The 25,686-nt window shown below is 32.2% G+C and overlaps 1 protein-coding gene across 4 annotated transcripts in view; it reads left to right on the forward strand.

Moving 5' to 3' along the window:
- Positions 1-25,686, forward strand: part of LOC120343092 (transient receptor potential cation channel subfamily A member 1 homolog) — a 30,522-nt gene extending 4,836 nt beyond the window's left edge. Inside the window, exons 2-31 of one of the 4 annotated variants that reach the window (XM_078110938.1) lie at positions 1,942-2,168; positions 3,131-3,305; positions 3,686-3,777; positions 4,053-4,250; positions 4,726-4,884; positions 9,009-9,105; positions 9,777-9,896; positions 10,147-10,348; positions 10,715-10,898; positions 11,307-11,414; positions 11,868-12,070; positions 12,959-13,103; positions 13,625-13,645; positions 14,624-14,837; positions 15,063-15,178; positions 15,990-16,112; positions 16,413-16,454; positions 18,063-18,155; positions 18,510-18,744; positions 19,131-19,161; positions 19,278-19,425; positions 19,904-20,125; positions 20,565-20,765; positions 20,947-21,144; positions 21,525-21,593; positions 22,011-22,190; positions 22,984-23,154; positions 23,597-23,782; positions 24,193-24,403; positions 24,697-25,686. In XM_078110938.1, coding sequence (XP_077967064.1) covers positions 2,019-2,168; positions 3,131-3,305; positions 3,686-3,777; positions 4,053-4,250; positions 4,726-4,884; positions 9,009-9,105; positions 9,777-9,896; positions 10,147-10,348; positions 10,715-10,898; positions 11,307-11,414; positions 11,868-12,070; positions 12,959-13,103; positions 13,625-13,645; positions 14,624-14,837; positions 15,063-15,178; positions 15,990-16,112; positions 16,413-16,454; positions 18,063-18,155; positions 18,510-18,744; positions 19,131-19,161; positions 19,278-19,425; positions 19,904-20,125; positions 20,565-20,765; positions 20,947-21,144; positions 21,525-21,593; positions 22,011-22,190; positions 22,984-23,154; positions 23,597-23,782; positions 24,193-24,381 — 4,272 coding nt within the window. In that variant the 5' untranslated portion in view covers positions 1,942-2,018 and the 3' untranslated portion in view covers positions 24,382-24,403; positions 24,697-25,686. The remainder of the gene's footprint in view (positions 1-1,941; positions 2,169-3,130; positions 3,306-3,685; positions 3,778-4,052; positions 4,251-4,725; positions 4,885-9,008; positions 9,106-9,776; positions 9,897-10,146; positions 10,349-10,714; positions 10,899-11,306; positions 11,415-11,867; positions 12,071-12,958; positions 13,104-13,624; positions 13,646-14,623; positions 14,838-15,062; positions 15,179-15,989; positions 16,113-16,412; positions 16,455-18,062; positions 18,156-18,509; positions 18,745-19,130; positions 19,162-19,277; positions 19,426-19,903; positions 20,126-20,564; positions 20,766-20,946; positions 21,145-21,524; positions 21,594-22,010; positions 22,191-22,983; positions 23,155-23,596; positions 23,783-24,192; positions 24,404-24,696) is intronic. The other 3 variants (XM_078110940.1, XM_078110939.1, XM_078110941.1) reach the window with 3 other exon arrangements.

Below are 25,686 nucleotides of genomic sequence, written 5' to 3' on the forward strand. Positions count from 1 at the left end.
TTGGCATTTCGAATATTTGCTGTCATACGTTCATCCGTTAATTGCCCTGAATGCTTTTGACAACGTGATGATGTTGCAATAATGTCATATACCGTGCAGTCTGAACTATAGAACGCGGTAACGTTTCTTAACAATTTTATCCGTAAGCGTACTTTCTAGTGTCAGCAAGCATTAAAAATATTTCAACAGATTAAAACTTGATAGTTAGTGGTGCAATCGTTAAAGGTCTACCTATTAATATGAGGCTTCGATTTTGAAAGCCTAAATATATCATTATATTGCTGAGTATCTATTTGAAAAATGATTATAACAACAATTAAAATGCAATGTTGCAGAATGATATTAAATTCAATTTTTAAATAACCGTTAAATGCTGGGTTAATCAGCAAAATTTATAATAGCATTATTTCTTCACAACTGACCTGAAATGATTCTGGTAGTCTGTTACCTGACCTTATATTTGCTTTGTGGCACACGCCCGGAAAGTAAATGTTACCCAATGGAATGGTATGGGAGATATCTATCAAGACTTTCTTTTCTCATTTGGAAAGTTTACTTTTTCCAAGTGAATTGGCATTAGCACACTCAGAGATGGGCATTAGTGCTTCAAGCAAGAGATTAGATATTGAAAGAAATTTAGTGATTTATGGCGGTGAATGAGTATTTGTTAGAATTTACTACAGAAATATTTTGTTTGTGAATGTTGATACAGGATTTGTTGAAAATACGCGTCTTCTAACATTTAGATCATCGATAAGGCATGGGCAGATTATTTATTCGATAAAAAGATCTTTTTCATTGGCTATATGTTTTCATATTAATCACAATTTCATGATAAATTTCCATGATACGGATGAAAAAGATTCACTGCATTCAACTCTGCATGAATCTATAGTGAGACTTTTGGTGTGTTAAAAAGTTATTGGAAGAATTGTTATGAAATATGAAATACATTTTTATTTTCTGCAATTTGTTTCTTGCAATTTCATTGATTGTGGCAATACAGATAGCATCGTAGTATGAAAATTTGTAACGAAATGGCATTCATAGTATGAACATCGTCCAATAATTATCTCGACCGTTACAGTATTGTGCCAACTCTCTGTCCCGCTGTCACGGTCGTGTATTCGATTTCAATTTCTATTCACAGACATATAATTTGTCTTATTGCCAGCTTGCATAATATGTTAATATGTCTTTGTAACAGTATGCGCAAATTGACTTCATTTCACATTATATTAGTTCATGACCGGGTTATAGAAAACGACTTAGACTTAGAAAAAACAATGAAAAAACCTGTCTCCACGATAATTTGGTTGTCTTTGTCATTTAGACCGTATTGACAAATATGACTTAGCAACTAATAATCAATATGTAATTATTTTTGACGTTGATTTCTGGAACGAAACCAAGTCTAGTGCTCTGCAGTTTTATTTCCAAATTTCGGAAGTGATTATGATGACTTCATATTTCGAAGAAAACATGCAACAGTACCTCTTCGCATTAAATTTTGTTGCATTTGGAATGGCTTTATTCAGAACTCGTTTACTTCTTTATACCAGGCTTCAGAATTGTCAATCATAATAGTCAAATTTATTAGCAGGGATATTGTAGAATTGATCATTTTAATGGACCATAAAAATGGGAATATTGAATATTGCATAGTATATGTTAATCTGATTCCAAATAATTTGCTCTCATAATTTTATTTATTTTTGCCAATCGGTTTGCCAAAGTCATACATAACAGTGGTTTGAGGAAAAGGTAAAATCAGATGTTAGCCAAGATTCAGATGCATTTGTATTATACGAGAATGTCTCATTGTATAGAATTTGAAAGCTCTGCTTGGTATATTATTTCATTATAAGGACAAGGACATTCATTCAGTCACATTTAAATCGACTTTTATTAATTACGAATTTCTTCGTCAATGCTTTTCAGATTTATCTAAATAAAACAAAAACCATCATATGCAATAATAAAGACAAGGGAAATCTCATCATATCAAAATAGACATCATGTCTAATGGTGAAAAAATGGAGTTGGCGGCGAGAAAAAACGGTGGATTAGCAGCTGACGTTGATAATCCTGCCTATGAAACGGAGACTCTTTCTCCAGATGCAATCAGACTGACACAATATGACCTCAATCATCTCACAGTGCATCAGGTGAGTAATATTTAACCAGAAATTGAAGAAATAAAATGTTTAGAAATTAGCAGGATAACAAATACCGATAGTGTGACAAAATAGAGAGATGTTTATGACAAATAGCTCAACATTTTAGATGATTTGCAAAAACAATAGTACTTAGAAACGTTCTCAAATTCGAAAATATAAACATAACCTAAAGACAATTGCAGATTTCTTGAGTTGCTCATAGGATTGTATCGCAATCATTACCAGCGAATAAAGGCGAAAAGCTTTTAAATACAGTACAATTATCCAGTTAGGTGTGCTATGTTCCTTAAAATAAATTTGAAGTATTCCAAAGGTTTACGAGTAATAATATTAGGCAGAGATGGTCAGTTTTAATAGGGTATGAGAATAATGTTATGATTCGAATCTTACATAAGAAATAATGAATGGTGCTTCTATAGTAATCAAGCCACATATTGAATGACGATTGATTTAGCACGTACTATATATAGAAGATGATAAATGAATAAACTGTGTAACAATATATCATTGTATCTTATCATTGTGACATATTTATTGAGTAGTTTGAACTTGATTCTATAATGACTTTGCAGCAAATAGTATATAAAATGACAACCCTATGGGCACAGATATCGAACAAAACGAATAATATTTTGTGGAAATGAATCAATTTTTCTTTTCTATTACAAACAATTTACAAGATGTATGAAAAAATAAACAATACAATATCTATCGTGGATTTTGGTTACACAATATAGATTTTTTCAATAATCTGTAATAAATGTTTGCAATTGAATCTAGCACATAAACTAAGCATTATGCACTATGCCGTCCAAAATCAAAGAAAAGACTTCTGTCTAAATAGCCATTAAAACTACAATAAGAAGAAAAAGTATTTTATGTGGTGGCGTAGAGTTAATTGATTAGCACAAAGCTATGAGAATAGATCAGGATATTTTTGTGTGATACAGGCTGCACGAGAAGGTGATGTTGCCATCATTGAGCGTTTGATGGAAAAATACCAAACAAATCAGCAACGGAAAAAACGAATAAATTCAAAAGATGACAGCAAACTGACACCGCTGCATTATGCTGCAAGATATACACATTATCATATGCTACAGTATTTATTAAAGAACGGAGCAAGTAAGAAGAAGAATTTTTCAAAATAGAATGTCTGAAATTATTGACAGCGTGTCTTCATATATGAAGTATACTCAATATTTTGGCACTGCATCGCAGAATCATGCATTTATCAAGGTGTAAGTTTGTCGTAAAAAAACCTTGATGCACCAATTCTCCATAACGTCGGAAAAGTGATTTACCATACATTCATGTTTTTTTTCCTAATTTATTTGAACTAGACAATATACCATTATCTGAACATTTTGATAAAAAATTGATAATTCAGTTAAATTATATCTGATGTTTTAATAGTATTGCTTTTGCTATATTTAATTTTTTGTGAAATATTCAGTAAAATTGATGTTAAATTTACCGTTATATATATTTTTTGTTTGTTCCAGATCCAAATGCCAAAGCTGAAGACGGTGCGACCGCATTACATTTTCTTGCCAAATACAAAAAGAAAAGAATTACGGTAGAAGGAGGAAATGATGTGAGTTTTAGTTAAATAAATATGCTGATATATTTTTGAGAAATGGTTTACTGAAACAAGATGTCGCTGACTTTGGTAGTCTTTGGCGGCCCCACATCAATTGCGGAATATTGTATATTTGTTTATTTAAATTATTCGTTTATTATCATATTTGTTTATTTGTGTCATTACAACATTTCATGCACGATAAAATAAATATCTTAATCTGAAAATGTACAATACATGTAAATAGATTTGCGATAAAAACTCATTTCACTGAGCAAAAATCATTTTAGGATGATGACTCTTCTGAATCGGAGGAAGATGAACTTCCTCCAGAAGAAACATTTAGTTGTTTAAAACTTCTGGTTGACAATGGTGCACAAATTAATGCTAAAGACTCAATGGGACTCACACCTTTACATCATGCTTGCACAAGAGGAAATACGAAGGCTGTCAGGGAATTGATCGAATGTGCTGGAATAGGAATGGAGGTAAAAGATGATTAGTTTTTAGCAATCAGTGAAAAGTGCTGGTCAAAATATTGTCCAGTCTCGTTGTTTTTATGTATCATGATTTTTTTTTTCTGTTTGCACCAGCTAGAGACTTTTCTATTTTGTTATTGATGCCCTTCTAAAATTTGTCTTGTGCACTAGACACCCGCATCTATGAAATGTTGTAATTAGTATTGAATTTTGTAATTTAAAATTATGAATTAAATTTATCACTGTCTAGTCTATTCTCCCATCAATCATAAGTACCACGTTCAGTTCTTGTCATTCGGTTTTAGATAATGATTTCAACTATGCAAAATATAAACGCCAAAAACATTTTCAGTCTATACGAAATCGTGTACCTCACAGAGTGACCCCGCATGCTTCTAATTTCATGGATTCGATAATTTTGACAAGTTCAAAATAATATCAGTTAATAGATAAAAAGATATTCAACTATGATATGTTTTACCAGATGGCTGACAATCAAGGGATGACTTCGCTCCATCTAGCATGCCTTTACAATAAACGTTCCATAGTGCGAATTCTGATTGACGCGGGAGCAAATATGAGAGCAAGAGACAAGGACGCAACTACACCATTGCTTTTGGCTTGCGCTGAGGGAGGTAAAAAGGTATGAATAAGTATGCATTTACAGCGAGATTTGACCAATGCTATGTAGATGTATAATAAGAGAACTGTCCAAAACAATTTTTAGAATATTGAGTGCATTAATTTTCAACCTTTTTGATGAATCCCCATCATCCAGATCCTCGAGGAATTATTATATAAACTTATAAAAAATAAGAGCAATTCTATTACTGGCAAAATTGATTTTTGTCAGCAAGTGTAATTTTAAGGGCAAAGATAAAAAGTATTTGAATATATTTATACAATATACATTTCATAATATAGACGTATATGAATGGAAACTTGCGATCACCTGAACGTTATTGGCGAAACACTATGTAGGGTGTTGCGGAAACCCAGTTGAAAGCCACCGATCTGGTGGTTAGCCTGTTAATATAAGTTGACATCACAGGTTAGAGGCACAGGGTAAAAATATCCACGCCATTATATAACCCAGCTAACTACATCATTAGGCTGGAAGTTATTTGGTAGAGCAAAACAATACAGAACGATGACGATTTGCGCTTGTATGATTTGCGCTTGTGCAAACGCGAAATTAGAGAACTTCGCTTTCATTGAATTGTCAGAAGTCATGAAGGCCACAAACCGGTCGTCGTGGTATTTTCAATTCAAAATATCTCTTGGTTAGGAATTGTGTTGACTCATTTGCCAAGATTGTATTTATTTATTTTCTTTATTAAAAATACAAACATGGAAAACAGCGCAAACACGATTTCTAATTCGACAAATGTCAGACGTCTGCGGCCATGAGTCGATGTATTTGTAAATCAAACCGTGGTAACGATTACGATTGAAACCTGCGAACTAATTAGTTGATTTCCATCATAGCTGTATGATAACCTATGGTCTTGTTAGCCTAATTATCGTCCCGAATAGCTATTACATTTAATCAATAATTGATAAGAAAATGCTGGAACGGCTTTCAAGGAGTCTATCATCTTCCTTGCGTCGATTGCTCCCGATATCATTCTTAAGACTATTTCAGTCACTTCATTCCGAAAAGCCTGAAAAGTTTTAAAAAAACGTCGGGGTCAAAACTACAAGCATTTATGGTGATTTGTACCATATACATGCCAGTGAACGCAAATTTAAAGATTTTATGTCAAAAAAGAACACAAAAATTTTAGATAATAATTGCGTATTACATTGCGCCAAATTAAGGAAACCATAGATTGGTAACAACAATACCAGCCCAGTCTTTGCTGCAAACTATTGGGTATTGACTAGTGCATGATATTCAGTGAATGAGTGTTTTTTTTTGAAAACTCACGATGTCCCCAACATTTGATGAATTCATTCAGATCAGGTGATACCAAAAACACATTTTTCAGTCAAATAATTTCGCTGTGGATATTACTCTTGATTAAGACTCTCCTATCCCTTCTACTTTGGTGGTCATTTTAAAATTTGTAACTTCATTTCATCATACCCCATAAAATCACTAATGGTCAATTCAAACACTATAAAACACCGACATTCTCATGATCGCCGATATCGCCACGCTTCGCTGTTTCGCGATTTGCTAACAAACCCACGAAAATGTTAATAAAACCGAATAACTACTCCATTAATTTTTATTGCTGTCTATATATCTTGTGTTCCCAAAAAAACAAGACCGGACCAGACTGCTTAATAAAAAAACAATTTAAATTAACTGATATTGTTCAGTTACTACAATTTAACTACCACGATTTGATTTGCCGTGGGGTGCAGATCATGTTGTTACTAGTAAAACGTACGGTAAACGCCTTTTTCAAATCACACACGGTAAAAATATTTCCACGAAGTATTTGAACGGGCGTTAAACAGCTATGACGTCAAAACGCTATTAAAAGCAAATAAGACCCGGATTTTATCTTATTAAATATTTCATTCAGATTTGAACTTTTCGCGAGATTCTAAACGTGCGATATCTATTCTAATTTGCTAATCAATAATCTTATAAGACATTTTAATTCAATCTAACGGAAACTATCGATTCATATATTAATCACGAACCCTGGCTACTGTGCTTCATTAAAAGATAATATGAATTGAATCAAATTAATGAAATTGCTTGATCTATTGGCAATGCGTGAATATTTATATATATATATCCAATTGAATAACTGCGATTATGGGTATAACCATATTTTGCCATGTTTAAGTTCTATACATTTGATAGACCCAATGTCTCGTTAGATTTACTATTTGATATAGATTTGAATAAAAACAATGTTTCGGGGGTTTGCATATATGAGGGCATTAATAAAGCCCAATCACAGCTATCTAGCACGTGTGTGTAAACTTGGATTGAACACTTCACGTAGCTGATGTTGTTATGTAAGGATCAGTATGATAAAATTAAAATATTCTCGTCTTCAAAGTCAAAACTTGCATGAATTTGATTATCCTTGAAATAATAGAAATTTGACCCAAATGTTGAATCTCGAGTTAACCATGTACTATGTCTCGTTTTATATCACTGTCCCTTTTCCCATAATTATTCCCATGTTTATTGTAAATGTATAGCTTGGCTTATCTACCCATAGCTGGATATGCGCAGAAAAACGGTGTTAAGCATACAAGGCATGAAATAGCAAAATTTAATAATAAATAATTTTTCCTTACTGGTTATGTATGCTGTAGGTAAACATACGTGAGTTGTAACAATAGGTGATACGCACCATTTAAAGTTAGGACCTTGTTTACCAAATGGGAGTTGACAGATCGGAGAAGTGATTGATGTCATGTTGAAAATACCAACGTTTGAGACGATAACCGTCTTGACAATATTTTGCGTATTATAAAAAAATTCGACGTATTTTATGAGCTTTATGTAATATAATATTACATAGAGGAATTAAATTTGCTATGATGACTGTCACATTCCAACGAATACGCGCTAAAAGAATCACTCAAAGTAGAACTTGTTCGTCATTTTTGAACTGTTTTTAAATTGAAAAATTAAAAACTGTAACTTTTCTTCAAGCTTTGTATGTTATTTTGATTAAATCGTGATTGCAACTCTTCCATCAGTACCACTTGGATTTTAGTGAAGAGCTCGTGGTCGCGCTTGGCAACTTGGATACTTGGGAATAAATAAAGCAAATTCACTCATGCTCTAACCGTAAATTTGTTAATTACATTAACTTCATAATGATCAAACGAGTCTGAACCTAACATTAAATTTCAATTTTTTCATAAAAACATAGATAGCATATTGTATTCCATAATCGATTATTCCCCCTGGTATGTACTGAACTAAAATGAACCCTATTTCACTATCAAGCATACAAATTCTGACATAACTTGTTACAAATTAGGCAATATTTTACGCCTTCTCATATGGGACCGATAATAAACCTGTAGGGCTATAGATTCTTAACGTCTCAAGTCATTTTGTCGAAAACTCAGTCACCCCACACATGTCACGTGACGGTGCTCTTTCCTTGTTCCTGCTTCTAGAGAACACTTTGAAGGATCAACTGGTATTATCGGATTAGGTGGGTTAGGGGAGGGGGTATTCTTTAGTTGGAAAACGGGATCAACTGAAGAATCGCCACCCCAACTAAAACCAACTGAAGAATTCCCCCCATGGTGAGTCCAACTGAAAGATCTCCTCCCCAGGCGGGTCCGGGGGTAGTTCTTCAGTTGATCCCTTTGATCTATGCAAGTGATCATACTCGTCATTAGATCCTCTGCAGCAGGCTCCGAACTCACTTTGGTTCCAGTGTAATGTTTAGCAATTGCACACATACTTAACCAAACATACGAGGTTATTGTCATTTAGGCGAGACACACATATCCGCTATCGTGCCAATTCTTCGAAATCGGCTTCTATTCAACTTCTAGTTTCTAGTCAAAAGACAATATTGGAATAGAATAGAGTTACATATTTATCACGTAGGAAAGAAAAGCCGATAAAATGGCTTTAATATATGGCGAACCACGGGCTTTTGTTCGGGTACCAGTAAATGTCGTGTATGGATATAAGTTAGCCAGTTATTTGTTGCAAATGCATGAACTTGATGACGAAGGAAGCCGTAACCTGTGAACTATTGTTTGGGTCGACATAACATGTTTGATTTTATGTAACGTATTCATACCCGGTAACATGATTTTTAGATCGCGGAGTTATTACTGGAAAAAGCAAGTGAAAGATCTAGAGCCAACGAGGAAAATAACAGACCAAAAGATTCAACATATGCATCAATTGAACCAGGTAAACCTTATATGTGTGCTAAACATATGAAAGTGCAAACAGTCCATGCTGGGATATGATATATGGTTGTGAAAATTAATTTATATTAATCGAAAGTAAACTGAAAGTAACTAACTATCTTAACCAAAACGACATGCGACAAAGACTTTAACCCCTCACCTTTCTTCGATAAAAATGGCTTATATCAAATGCAGCCTGTAAAACTAGCATGGGCAAATTATGGCTCACTGACCAAATTAAATTCTGTCCGATGGGTAATTCAATCTGGCCCGTCTGATGCTGCAACCGATGCTTAACAGAACTAAAACCAAAATTTGATGTTTTAGCTGAAAAATATTTCAAGGAATTTGTTGAGATGGCAAATAAATTAATTTTTTTGCACGAGCCTTATTGTTTTCTCTTACTGTTTTTGCTTACTGTTGATTTTGTAATACTGTGAATATTGTTCATAGAATAAAACTTTTTAAATCACACTCACATGGCTCGCCAGTCTATATATAGGTGGGCTACATTTTTTGCTCCTGATCCAAAAACCTTGCCCGGCCCTGATCTAATAGCAATCACGATAATCAACGATTACAGCATAAAGGACAACAATAATGATGAGATACAAAGAAAAAAAGTAAGTGCTGCAGTAGAAACAACTCAATTCAACTTTTTATTTTTGATAGCTGGAATAGGTGACCTACTACGAGACACGGATGGAGAAAAAAATCTTCCTTTGCATCTCGCTATTGAAAATGGTCATCTTGATCTTGTAGAATTCTGTATTGAAAAGTCTATTGGGGCAGGTAATAAGACCTTCATAACATTAAAATACGGCTCGATATACTACTATAATAATAATCTCCATTTCTAATAAAATGAATTGTTATTATAACATGAAGTTTTTGTTTAATAAACTCATCAAAATGGTTGAATTTCCCTAAAAAGTACGTCATCTGGCAAACATCTATGCGCAAAATGTACCTTTATTTTTCTACCTCCAATATGTATTTAAATGAATTCAAGCAAAGTAAATATTTTTCTGCTATGTTTCAGGACTCGGGCCTATGGTGGAAATTCGTAGATCGCGTGAAGAAACCTGCCTCCACCTGGCTGTTTTATCGAATAATATTGACATTGTGCAATTACTAATGAGACACGGAGCAGATGTCAACGCGAAGAATTCATCCATGGCAAGTCCACTCTTTGTGGCAGCGCAATACAATGCTCATACTATCGTGAAATATCTCCTTGAACAGTAAGTAATAACAACACAAGTCTTGGAAAAAAAAACTAAAAATGAAATATATATAAATAACTCAAATTTAACGCCACGCTTGACATGAAAGCGATTACAATTTCCTGTCGTACTTACACGTTTGTCGAAAAATGGCTGTTTCATGTTATCTCTAAATTGTTGTAAATTTTATCTTTCACTATTCTTCTAATCCACTAAAATTATTTGCAAACTTTAACATTTATTTTCAATTTCCATAAGTTTTTATGAACGTGAAAGGTTTAGACCTCCTGGTTCCTGTGGCTAAAAAGCATCGTACGCCTAAAAAATACAGTTTTGGTGTTAGAGACTCATTTCACAATATATATACTTATTTTTATTTTTCAGCGGCGCGAACGTGGATATGAAAGATAATGATTTCTTCACTCCATTACTTGTCGCGTCAAAACATGGCCATCTAGAAACTATCACCCATTTGTTAGACCATCATGCAGATATAACAGAGACCGATAAAGACGATAAAACTTGCATTATCTGGGCGGCTGAAGAAGACCGAACTGATGCGCTATCTGTGAGTCTAAACTCTGAGTCATTTCTTCGAATTCGGCAAATTTATGTGTGCCACTATCAGCCTTACTGCTTATGCATAATTTTGACATCACTATTAATAGTTTTTAATAAAGAAATTTTAATTCCTTCTAAAATGTACAGGAATAGTTACCCCTTGCAGAAGAATTCCCTTTTTTACTCGGTTATACAATAGAAGCTTCCATTTTTATTATTAAACTTTACTGATTATTATAAATATAGCTAGGCAAGAATTTCCTCATAAGGTGTCCATTAAATCGATTTATGACCGCTTTGCAAAGCTCTTTGTTATTTTTTGCTGGTCCTGAAATTTCTAGATCCTCCCGTTGAAAATCAAAAATTCATTAAAGCAATAACACAAAGAAACATTTTATAATATTGAAACTTTCAGATTCTCCTACAAAGCCCAAAAGGTCGGGCCCTAATTGAAGAAAGAGACAGGTACAACAACACAGCTTTGCACATGGCCTCATCTAAAGGACACGTGAACGCTGTGAAGGTAACTATAGTTAAATGTTACTTATTACTAACGTTTTCAGATAATTGATATCGATATAAAGAATTGGACCAAATGATGACTCATAAAATAATAAACATGGCACTCCCTTTTCAATCTCCAAATATATTGCATATGCTGGTGGTATGGTATAGCGGCAAAATGCACAGGCAATTCAGTAACATATTGATTGCTAAGTATCTTAATACGTGAAATGTTGATTGTAGACAATATAGATAACGTATGAGTGAATAGGAAAACTTTATTTATTTTGGCTGAGACTTTTGAAAAATTGTGTCTTTCTCACGTTGTTATTAATATTTCCATATTTTTATCAAAACTTATCGTGACCTTGTAAAAATTTTCATTTTGTTCGCCATGGTATATAAATATATACCCTCTTTTACTTTCCTTCCTTCCATTGACATGTGATCGAACGACAATTTTTATTTTTAGTTTCTTCTTCAATACAAAGCGCCTGCAGACATAAAAAACGACGATGATCGAACTACTTTGCATATGGCTGCTTTGAATGGAAATGATTTAATTATACCCGAGTTGATCGCAAGAGATAGAACTATATTGAACGCAGGAGACGAAGATGCAAATGCGGCCCTACATCTTGCTGCTATGGGTGGAAATCTAAAATGTGTTGAAATGTGAGATGTTTTATCAGACACACTCAATTATATATATATATTGAACGTTCAATTCTCCTAGGACCTTACTAAATATAATTAAGTACTAGAATCTTCAATTACAAGTATAATATAAAGCAATAAATGCCTGAATTGGTATTTTTTTGATACCAAATAGAATGAATGAATTATGTATCCCATTACAGTACTAAGTCACTGTCATTATTTAGGAATGGTCACTTTATTAATGTTCAGTATTTAATTAAATATAACTGGAGTTCTCGGAATGTTCACGAGCTAATCCCTTTTTTAATACTCATATCCGTTCTAAAAAAATTTGAGCTTACACATTTGTGGATATAATCCGAATTCAGTGTTACTCGTTAATTAAAAAAGTAAACCTTGAATTCGTGCCAGCATGGTATAAATATGGCAAAGAAATAGCGGTTATTGTATATGAGAAATTTTCTAGTAATCCTGGATAGATCAGACAATGCTTCGGACTCTTTTAATTAAATGGATATCGTGGACACACGGACACACGTATTTATACATTTGTTTCCACGAAGAGTCACGCTATATTATCCTCACCTTTATCACATTTTCTGCAATTGTTAAAAAGAGAATATTTTGTTATTCTTTATAATTTAAATTTATTTACTTTGACACCTTTTATTTGGGAAAGCGTCTTGAAATGTTTATATCATGACATTAAAAAAGATATTACAACAAAGCAAGCCAGACATTTCTAGCCGAAGTTTCTCATCTGAAAAAAAGGAATCATCTTGTAAAATAACTTTACTAACTTTGAAAATCTTTGGACCAACAGTTAACACAATAAAGCTTAACCATCAAATTTTAAAACAATAATTAGGATTATTTCATTTACATCCTTATATTTTTTTTTAGCCTTATTCAACTAGGTGCAAATATTGAGATGAGGAATGCTAAACAGTGGACTCCTCTAGACAGTGCTGCAGCCTATGGGTGGGAAAAGCCTGCTCGTGCTCTTCTTGAAGCAGGGGCGGCAGTACAACCAAGAGGGAAAATTAGGGTGAGCAATCACAGTGTTTTACACGTATTTAGTTAATGCTTATCTGCGCGTATAGTTAGTTTCATATTAACACATTCGGTACTCCCGCAGTGTGTGTACTAGGTTAGGGTTAGACAATAATTTTGTTCCGATTTTTATTATTTTAGTTCCATTACTAGTTTGGGGAATGTCTGCTTTAGCGAAGTGAATATACCACTTGTCCATAGATTTCAGTGCCTTTACACAACTTGATGTAAAGTAGGCAAACAAAACTAGTTACTACCATATTGGTACACATACTACCGGAGCGCCACGCATTCAATAGCCTGATTTATATGCTCGTGGTGATACATCAGGGTAGCTGGAGGTGTTGACGATGTAACTCAAGAAAGCACTGGTGATGCAAATTAATCACAGATAATTTTTATAAAAGGATTCTAATTTCTACAAATTCTGTAAAGATATGAATTACTGGTATTTTTTAAACTGTTCATTTTTAAATTGTTGAAATAAAATTATAAAATTTATTTTCACATGTAAAGAGTTATAAAAAACTTCTCAAGGTAAATCAGAATCGGTGAAATTTGTTTTGAAATAACGGTTTGCATTTCAAAACATGTATATTTTCATAAGTTGTTTTTTTCACAGTTCATTTTCCACATTTCATTTTGAAGTTTACTTTATGTTCATTTAATATTTTCTTTCACAGAAAAACCCGGTGTGTATGTTATATGACGTCATATTTACGTGTCAGTATTCTGTTCTGTTCATTGCATGTCGGATGAACTGCATGAAACTTTTATTTTCTTCTGCGTTGTTTTTGTTTGTTCATACGGTTATGGTATATTAACTTTAGTATCAGATGACACGGAGATAAACCGATGTCTAAAATTGATTTGAGCTGCATAAAACTGACAATAACAGTTATGATATTGTATTAGCTATCTCAAGGGTATATATCCATATCGATATTTCAAATAAGGTGAATTTATGTTAAACTAACATAAACAATTTTATATTGAATGGCTCATCATTAACTTTATAATAAGATTATTTTTAAATGGAAACTATATTTGCTCTTTTCCAGCATTGTTATCATTTTGCGGTTCGCACGATTACTGAATGAGTTAACGTTTTTATCTGTCATACATTTATTAACATTGCCAAATCATTTGCTTTTGACAACGCATTAATTAACAATTATTATTTAAATTGCTCAACCCCGCGAATTGATTGAAACTTCGATCGTTTGTTTAAGATTCTCAAACTTTTCTAATGGTATGAACTGCGTTAATATGCAAGATTTAATTAATAAATCGATAAACTTTCACTCCATGTTAGGTTGTTACTATTTTAAAATTTACTCAAAAATGTGACAACTGCATTCTTGTATAAATGATTAACTTGTCTCAATTGTAATTCAATCATAGTATTGTACTCTTTCATATACTATTTTCTCAAAGTTTGTATTTGGAATTGAAACATTCATGGAATGAGATATATTTTTTACTTGTTAATATTAGTTTATATTAATAATGTAGGTGTCTCCACTTCATCTATCTGCCAAAAATGGTCATTTAGAAATGGTCAATCTTCTACTCAACTGGAGAGCTGACGTCACGTTCCGATCAGCTGACGGGAGAAATGCGCTTGACTTTGCTATTGATTCAAATCAAAAAGATTGTGTCGTTGCTCTACTGAAGCACTCGACTTGGAAAGATTCTTTAAGAAATTCGGTTGTGAACCCAGTGAACGGTGAGCATCTGAGATTTGAAAAGCTTTTGACAATTAATTTGTGAACATTTTATGTTGACTAACTATTGTATTGATCAGAGACATAAAACATGACGATAGTACCAAATCTACCCAAAACGAATAATTTCAAAATTAAATTTTTTTTTAAGTAACTTCTACAATATACAAGAAATTTATTTCATTCGTTGAGATAAAATCCTGATCGGTAATTTGTTTACTATGCAGGGCGTATGAGCACACCAATGCGGAAATTGATTAAGAAAATGCCTGATTTGGCTGAAATTGTTTACAACCAGTGTATCACAGATAATGGAAAGAAACCCGAAGACGACAACTATACAGTACGCACATTTCAAGTTGTTTACAGGCTATTTAGAAGATAGTACTTTATTGGATACTCCTATAGTATGTGTAACATGTTAGGGTTAGGCTATAATTTTATTCCGATTTCCTTATTTTAGTTATATTACGTGTTCGAGGAATGTCTATGTTAGCTAAGTAATTACCTATACCCCCTGTCCATGGGTTTCAGTCCCGTTACACAACTCGATGTAATGTAGGCGAACAAAGTTAGTTATCACCATGTTGGTAATATAATTCTGGATCGGCTTTTATTGTTATGAGGCGAAATGGTAAGGCTAATACACATCAGCCTATCCAATAATAGGCTAATACATATTTCTCGCAAGTTACCCTACCAATCAACAATGTTACTCGTAACAAAACGAGCAAATAGATGCGATTTTTGTTTATTCTAACTTTTTTTCACAATAACAAAATTTAGCCCTAAGAATGACGAAATTTACCCTCAGGGGTAAATTTACCCCAGGCTAAGAACTGCTGGTCTAGTGGTTAGGTTAGGTTCGTACTTGTCTGAGAATCTTGGTTTTTAGTGCCGTGCTCAAGAGCTCACCCCGGTTATAATTAAGCAGTTAGGCGATATTAACCGGATAGTACCAGTTTTTTCAAGATAGTGACTCCTTGTGTATCAGTGGAAGTTTGCACTGAGCCTTTTCTGGAGTGAATGCGTGCGAACTTCATTAAAATTTATTGCCAAATAAATACCTACAAAAATGCTCTGTGTTATAAATATCTATATCGTCATTGTTTGATGGCTCTTCAAATTTTTCATGAATATACCTGTTTTTTTAGATTACTCTCTTATACGAGTTTCTTGACGACATGTACGCCAGCTCTGCATGGAATGACTACGCATTGATTGAACCAAATCGCAAGGAATCATATGATACAGCGGGCGATGACGCTATGTACGCGGTAAGTAAATCATGTATATCAGGGGCAAAATGATATTTGCAATTGGCGATTTATTTTGCAAATCATTCTATTTGGTGTTGCTTCATAATCTGCACTTTTTATATCATAATTGGAGAAACTTTTAATGGTATACTATAAGCAATCTTAATTTTGCATTATTGGTGAAAGATAATTATAAAATTTAAAACTGGAATATAGTAATTCATATAGCAGACAATTTCACATTTGCTCAAATGCTTGTTTTGTAATATTTGAACATGTTTTTATAATTGCAACGCTTATCTCATTGCTTTCTAAAAGAATCCTACAGTTATAGTCAAACCATCACTAAAAGACAAAGACGTAAGTTCACGTGTCATCATTTTTATGCTTCAGCCGTTGTGTCATAACTAGAAATATAACGCTATGGCTAACGACATAACTATTTATTATTTACAACATTTGTTATAATGTGTTTTATAACAGTTTGACATTCTCTCTATATTTTTCAACTTTTTTTCTTCCTTACCCGTATACCCGCTTCTACTATCTATTCTTCTAATTTTTATCTTTTTGTATTATCGTTTTATTGTTTAATCAGTCAGTTATACTCTTCACTATATCTCATTGACTAATCTTATCCTAAATCTAATTTTCAACTTCTAGTTTTTTTTCTCTCGTCTTCATCTTTTTTCTTTCTCTCTTTCTCACAATTCTCCTTCCTCCTTATTTTTCGCATATCCCACTAATATTTTTTTAATTTTTTTTGCTCTTTAGTTGGTCTGCTTATCACTTCATCTTTTATTTCCTTGTTCTTCTTCTCATCTCTTTTATTTCCTTCCTACTCTTTCTTCTTTGTTTTTTACCTTTGGATTTCGAGATTAGTTCATATTTAACCAACCTCCTCCAAATTTTTAGCCCTTGATCTTCTTATTCTCTACTACAGTTATTGGACACGAAATGAACCTATGAATCGTTTTGTTATTATGTTTTGTTGTGAAAAAATTGCTCTTCTCTTTAACCATTGGACCAATTGCTTTGTTTTTAGTGGTTGAATCGTGTTGTTGTCACTAGAAGGCTATTACTTTTATATATTTCATTTCGAACTTTTGTGTGCTGACGTTACCAACATTGAAATTTGCGCACCGCGCCTGGTTTCGTGATCGTATTTCAGTGATCAACTACAAAAAATTTGGTCTCGTTTTGCCCTCCGTGTCCATATATTCGAGCATTGTTCTTTTGTTTCTTCCACTTTTTCACTGATCCTTTCAATAGTGAATTTATTTAACTTGTTACTTCTGCATATTTCAAAACAGCTGCTTCAATTTGTTTTGCATTAATTAGATTTCAAATAATGTAACATTTACTAAACAAAGCATCTACGTTGATATGTTTTGCATTGAAGCTTGAAATTTAACTGCTGTATAGATGAATACATACTAATGCATGTTCAAAATTATAGCTATACCGATAATGTCAACAATATAGTTTTTCCTAGCATTCTTTGAAGAACTTTCTCGAAATATACTCGAAGAAATTTGGAAAGAAATATAAAAATAATGTTATCCTAACGTATAATTAATAAATTGATTTAAATTATGAATGATCTAGCAAACAATTTTTATTAACCTAAATGCTCAAAAAATCATCACTATTGTTTAAAAATGCATACAAAATTCAACAAATTCCATGCTATATATTTATATCAAATTACGTATTACATCCATCATCAAGTATATGAAAATGCAGTAAAATTTAAATAAAAATAAACACTCACAGTAATTTTACAACAGATAATTTATTTACCATATTTTACTTATTTTAACATTGCCACTGAAAAACATGAAGTTTATGATTGATAAATTGATATAGCATTCTAAAAGTCTAATTCAAAACAAATTATGTGTGCTTTTTGCTTGCTATTCGGTAATACTTACGTAAAATGTTTTGTAAAACATGTATGTGTCTTAGGTTTATGACGATAATGGTCATCTAACTAATGAAGCAAGAACTTACAGTCAGGATTCAGATGAACTGCAGAAAAACCACCCGCTGAAAATTATGGTAAGGTCACAATGCAAACGATGTCAATTTTTATATCAAATTTTGATATTGTCTCGGCCTTAAACGTACAGATTTATTTCCAAAATTTGTATTATTTGCTTACTCGATAAGTTGGATCTTTCACTATTTATTTATGTTTGATCTTTACAATTTTTATCCTTTTTTTTCTGAAGTGCCGAACTAATTGAACATGTTTAATATGGTTTTCACTTCAATTTCACTTCACTTCACTTCAATAGAAGAGCAGACGAATGGAAAATAATCAAATACAACTCGTGCATTTCACAGTTTACAATATAATGAAAATATCTTAATAGTATATATATATATATTGACAATAAAACATTATTTCAGGTTTCAGCTAAACGAGAAGAATTGTTACTTCATCCAGTTGTTACTGGACTTCTGAACTACAAATGGAGAAGTTTTGGCCGTTACGTTTACTACACAAATCTTACATTGTTTATCATTTATTTGCTTATTTTGAATATTTACATGATGACGTTGCCACGTCCCTACCAAATTGATTGGATACTCGTTATATACAGCAGACAATATATTTACAACAATGATTCAACCGCAGCAGCAGGTATTTTTGAAGAAAAAAAATTATAAAGCATAACGTTTCAAATGCATTGCATTGCAAAATTAATTGAAAATAATTAATTATAAGTTATTATTAGAATAAAGCGAGCTAAAGATCTTTGGATCACTGAGTTGGGCGTCAATTAGAATTATAAAATTCTCTCATACATTATTTGTCTGTTGAGGACGCTCTAGAAACTACTTCCTTTTTAGTTTCCATCGAAAATTTTCAGTCCAACTCTGAGAACTGTGAATTGACTTCTCAGATTTTTCAGATTTTTATACTGTAATTAAATTTAATTTGTAAATTAACGATAACTGTGAAAGTTGGATTTAATAATTGTCAAATCTGTAAATGCTCTGCTCATACTTCAATTTATAATTTTGCAGCTCTCATGAATCGGGGACTAGTTCCAGATGAGTAAGTAATACTTTTTGATTTTTGACAAGAAAATATTTGTTAAAAGTTGGAATAAAACAAATTTCTTCAAAATCCAATCAAACACCTTTTGCTCAAAACTGTTTACTTTTTTGCAGGCAAACCTTGTCCTGCTATTACTATCGAATAGAGTTAACGTCACTCGAAGAGTCAGCTTACGCTGCTGGATGTCAAACTGTCCCGGCAACATACGATGGGATCAAATGGACAATATTTGCGTTTTCTGCTTTCAATCTACTGAGAGAGGTGAGTTCAACGCCAATGTTTACCCAATAATTTAAGTAATATTTATATTCAGTGTATTTCTATTATTTTTGTTGTCATATTTGGGCTATAAAAATACTAAAACGTGAATAATAAAAAAATAACACAGTTTGGCAGTCAAAATATGTTATGAATAAATAGTAAACCGGTACTTTTTACGTTATTATGTGCAATTTTATAAAAAGATGAAAACTTTTAAGTATTGTCCCTGTGTCCATACTTGTAATTGATTAAGCAATCAAATCTATGCGCCAATCGAAATAGTCAAATCAAGATTAGTTTATCTTTTCCAACCAGTAAAAAAAAAATATCACAAGCACTGATTACGAGAAAATGATGATTTACACAGTATAGTTCAAAAATAACAAATATTTACACTTTTGAAAATATAGAGTTACAGTATAGAGTTATATAAGTTACAATAACAACAACTATTTCTATTTTTTATTTTATTTTTCAGTTCTTTCAGTTATTCAATCAGCGTCTTCGTTATGTGTCTGAATTCACAAACTTTGTGGAAATTTCATTGTACGTTCTCAGTTTGATTCTGACTTTAAATTATCCTGGATACTATGTTGACCCAGTCACTCTCCCCGACGAGAACAAGACAGAAAATCTAGATCTTGTGAACAATAGTTCCGATGTTCTAATTAATTTGCAAGATGACACAGGATTAAGACAGGTATTATTTAATTTCATTAATTCAGTTTCTCGTAATCGGGTGTGTTGACCGGTGGGTAAGACGTTGTCTATAATTTTGTTGGCGTTGCACTTTGAAGATCTTTGATTCCAATCTTATGCAGAGTGTAACAATATGTATAGTCGATGCCGAACCTGATTTACCTCCCATAGGTAGCAAATCCATATATATAGGTTGTTGCTCGTGCGGTAACACACCTGAAAAATGATATATTGTTCTTTTATCTGTTTAGGATTAGGAAAATGAAGCATATTTGGAAATAGATACATTTACAGATATTATTAGCATATTGCCCATCGTTTCCATCCAAACAATCATGGAGCATAAATACGATTCGAAACGTTAAATTCACCATCCCAAACAACGAACATTTAATAGTGTACTTACATCACTTATTAGAGAAATGTTTTCTATTTTGCAGGAGTGGCAAAGTGAAATCGGGGCATTCGCTATATTTTTAGCGTGGATGGGTTTGCTCCTTTTCATCCAGAAAATTCCCTACCTCGGTATTTTTGTTGTTATGTTCACCGACATTCTCAAAACCTTCGCACAATTCTTCTTTGTATTCGTATTCTTCATATTTGGATTTGCATTTGCCTTCAATATATTGCTTGGAAATCAGGTACCTTTTATTTTTTCAAGTCATTCTAACGGAAAAATAGCCTTCAAAACACGTTATGGCACGTCTGAATACATTTATTAAGTGTTAACTAAGTTTTTTTTTAATTTCTCGAAACAGAACTTAAAATCTTAATGGCAGTAAGCTCAAGGCACTGATGACTGTATTCAATTGTTACTTTTAGTACGTGTTTGCTACTTGGTACGATTCAATAATCAAAACAACCGTAATGATGATTGGAGAATTGGATTATGGTGACATATTCTTTTCCTATAAAGACGAGGGATCAACATATTTTCAAAATATTTATACGAACAGTGTCAGTTACGTTCTGTTCTCAATATTCTTGATTGTCATGACCATTATCATCATGAACTTGTTGGTAAGTATTATTTGATTTGAATAATTCAGTTTTGACGACATTTTATATTATACACGCCAATAGTAACAGCTTATTAATCCACAGGTCATGCAATTAATCCACAGCTTATAGTAATTCTGGGATAATTTTGAGTAGACTGTATCGAAAACTAATGCGTGTTTAGATTATTTTTAAAAGAAATAAACGACCAAAAATATATTTTTGTTTTACAATTTATTCCCAAATTTTACATTTCTCAAATGAATCTAATGTGTTTTATGCGGAAAATTAAAAAGTTTTATAGCTTCAATCGATAGTTCTATATTTTTAACTACTTTGTTGAATTGACCGTAGACGAATTTTATTAGTTTCAATCACATATATTTTTCTTTGCCTCCTAGGTCGGTCTTGCTGTTGGCGACATCATTGAAGTTCAAGAGCATGCTACACTGGAACGATTGGGAATGACGGTGAGATATTGTCTCAAAAATTTATTTCAAAAATAAATCCAACTAAAAATATAAAAGCTGTTGTGATCAATCTAAATTCGAAATAAAGTGTGCTTAGTAGAGCTTCGTTCGACAGAGAACAGAAACTGTAACAGTATTAATACTTACTGACTGTACTGTTATAAATTATTAAGTTTTTATATAACGTATCATATCACACCTATCGCTCCAAGCAAGGGATTGCACAAGCAGCCACCGGTAGTATTAGAGTCACTATAGCTCGAAAAGCATTGGCTACTCAATTTTTAAAATCTGGGGGAGGTGGCAAAACATTATATTAGGCAACCAAGAAAAGGTAGTATTCATTCTTTATATATAATGTTATATTTTTGAAGCAGAATATTAAACTTTATAAGCGAAATTTGTAAATTTATTTAGGTCGATCTAGCGTTGGATGTCGAATTCACACTTCCCGAGTTTCTTCGTAAGAGAGTCTGTCTTCGGAAGCAAACTATTGAAGTCAATAAATACAGGAAAGCAAATGCCATAAAGAAATTCTTCCTGGAAGATTCTGCATTGACAGTAGAAAACATCACTAAATCATTAAACAGAGAAAAGGTAATATGGCACTTTTAATTAATTTTTTTACCTATTTTGTCCTATTCATCAGAATATGATTATTTGAAAATGCTTATACACTGACATGTATTATTTAGCTAATAATAATTGATAATAAACTTGTCATGGATTCCTATCAAATTCCGTCTGATTTCTTTATCTTTAGGGGAGGCATAGGGACTATAAAGATGCAAAAGTAAGACTTGAAAAAAAATCATATTAAATGATATCACAATCAGTCGAATTATAATACACTTTAATTGTTTGATATGATTTCCTGTTTCCGAATCAAAAATTTGAATGGAATTCATGAAAAATAATGGTTCATACTAACGTTTCACGGATTTTTTTGCTTCCAACGTGGCACTAGGAATGAAGCTTCTTAGACTTTGAGGAATAATAGAATTTCAATAGACGTAACTCAACATTGTTTTAATTACTCATATTTATGTTTGATTTAATATTAAAATTTTTATGATTTTTTTTATTTTGCATATTTATCAATTTTTTAGTTAACTATTTAATCATTACGTTTAAAAAAAAATACGAATTAATAGTCGGTCTAAATCAGTGGTTTTCAGCCTTTTTGAAGCGACTCACATTTAAAAAAAATATTTTGTAAAATATTGCGGATTCGAGAATATGCAACGATATTGATATATTTTTATGCAGTGATACTTGTCACATATACAATCGCTATTGAGCAACATTTCAAAACCAAATGTATAAATAATAAAATCTAATAGAAAATAAAATCAGCAATTAGTCTCACTGATGTAATTAAAATTTCCAGGGCGAGCAGGACGAAATGCGTGACTCATTGGATCGAGTTTTGACCGGTTTGGGCCGCCTTAGAAATCGTTTAACTGATGTAATTGGTGAGCAATCTGAAGTGAAGATGGGAATATTTGGAATCAGATCGCAAATGAGAGAGGCTAGGATGGAAAACAAAACATCTTCTAGGGTAAGATAATATTCTTGTTCCACAGTATTTCCTATTGTTGAAAGATTGCTAAAAATATAGGTATATATATTTATAATAAAGCAATGAAAATAATTAAAATAACAATATACAATAAAATTTATATGACCGGGGAAGTTTGACCTTGCCTAGACGAAACGTTAAAGAAATATATTTGTGTTAGTTTGAAGCAAGACTCTTTCATCACTTATCTTCACTCTTGCTACAGCATCCTTGCATTATAAGCATACGGATCCACAAGCACAAAAGCATAGAATATGAAGAAGTAGTTAGCTCCTATAGAAACCCAATCGATAGCACAATAAAACAATATGTTCCACACTAAACTTTTGTTTAGTATTTCTTCCATAATGTATTTTTTCTGATGAATATTGTGTCTTTACTATAAAAAATAGGTGTATTTAAATGTTGCATTTTTGCACAGGAAATAAAAGATTCAGTAGCTTTGACACGGGAATTACTTACTGGTCAACTTGGTCAAACTCACGATGGCTTGACAGAAGTTGCTCGACGTGAATCTCTGACCACAAGAACAAGAGTAGATGACGCACAAACTTTAATTAAACATCTTCAAGATGAGCTGAGTGAAACCAGACAAACCATGACCCAGGTACGTGAAACTATATTTCATGTTTATTTCGATTTGGCATGAAGTGGATTGTTATTATGTTGCTGTTGTTGTTACGAATGCGTTTTTCCCTTTAACCACTGAACCAATTAATTGATATATTTATTTTAATTCAGACTAAATCATATTTCAGTTCCAGTATTTTATACTTATTCAATATTCTTGAAACAGAAAATGAATCAAGATACTGGACTCAAACAAATAAATAATTCAATTATTTAACTATATAATATTTTAATTCGAAATACACATTAAAATTCAATTATATTGTACTTATTCATTAATAATTTGAAACGGATTATTATACATTATTTATCCTTAAAAGCGGAAAAATGCTTTGTGATATTGGACTTCAATATATACTTTTTTCAAGTCGATTCGTTTTTGCATAGGTAAAATTAGACCTGGAGGAAAGGATGGAACGAATGCAAAAAGAATTAATGGAAAGGAAGGGAAGAGATTTGGAAGAAGGGTTAGAAGAATGTAATAACAAAATTGAAAAAACAAGAGCAGAAGTTCTTCAAAGTCTCGAAGAGATGAAAATGATTTTAGTAAAAGAAAAATACATGACATCAGTGTAAATATAGCGCACGTTATCATCAGGTACTGGAAATATTTTGGTAATAGGTCTTTCATTTTCATACTAATATACCATTTAAAATTTCAATCTACAGCGAGTCTAGATTAATATATATTACATTAAGGTATTTTCTAATTTACATCAAAGCAATTTCAATACTCCCTTAAATATACTAATTGATAACTATCATTATCCATAAACCTTGGTATTGATAGGTTAGATTTTATGGAAATTCAACCATCTCAATTAGCTTTCATTTATTTTCTCATACTATAAAATTCTATGAATACAAATATTCCATATTTTTATCTTCTAGACCACAAGAGTATTTTGCACAAATTTTTCTCAGCAGACGAAAAACGACATTATAGCGTGAACATATAAACTAAAACTTTTGGAGTTAAATGTTGGAATACAGGGCATCGTGCAATAACTACAAATCTTCGTTGGTGCATGGGAGCAAATATGTAACTATTGAACGACGCAAGAATTGATAAAAAAAACTATATGTTTTGGTTTTAGTTTATAAAGAAACATGGAGACAAAATATTAAATCTTCAATAATTGAACCATGTTATATATTTTTCCACTATCGTTACGACACTAACATAGTCTTCACGCTTCACAATTTTATTTTCTTATGTATCTTTGTATTACTGCATTATTGTATCTGAATTATGTATTTTGATATATCTGGTGCCACACCCGCTCACGTCTATAATAAATATTCTTCCCTGAAATAACTAAAACCTGAAGCGTCTCACGGTTACCTCGAATGTGTGTTTGCTTTAAACTAATTCATTGAAATAGTCGAAGACAGATTAATACTAAATAATCTTTCCTGCGATATACTGAAACCTTAAGCCCTACGGCTCAAACGTGTGTTTGCTTATAACTAATTTTTTAATAGTGAATGAGGTATAATATCATCTTAGCACAGAAGAATTTTTTAAAATTTAACATTTTCTTTGATAAGTTGTGACTATTTAAATCCAGTTTCAAAATCACTTAGGCTCAATTTATGTGTTACTTAATACAGTGCATTTTTACCGTGTTATGCTATTTGTTAGAGCTTAAAAGGTTCCTTGTGAGGTTTTCATCTTTTTCAATTTATGATCAACGATGAATTGTGTTTGGATTTCAATCTAATGCACCAGAACAGCCTTGCGTAAAATTACTAATGTACATTATTATAGCCATACAATATGTGATTTTACAGCACGTTTATTTTTTTTATTATTGTTATGCTTGTATTTGAAATGGTACAGATTATTGTATTGGAATAAAAATTCAAATTTTCAGAGAA

This window comes from Styela clava, chromosome 3, assembly GCF_964204865.1.
Source record: "Styela clava chromosome 3, kaStyClav1.hap1.2, whole genome shotgun sequence".
NCBI classification, from domain to species: Eukaryota; Metazoa; Chordata; class Ascidiacea; order Stolidobranchia; family Styelidae; genus Styela; species Styela clava.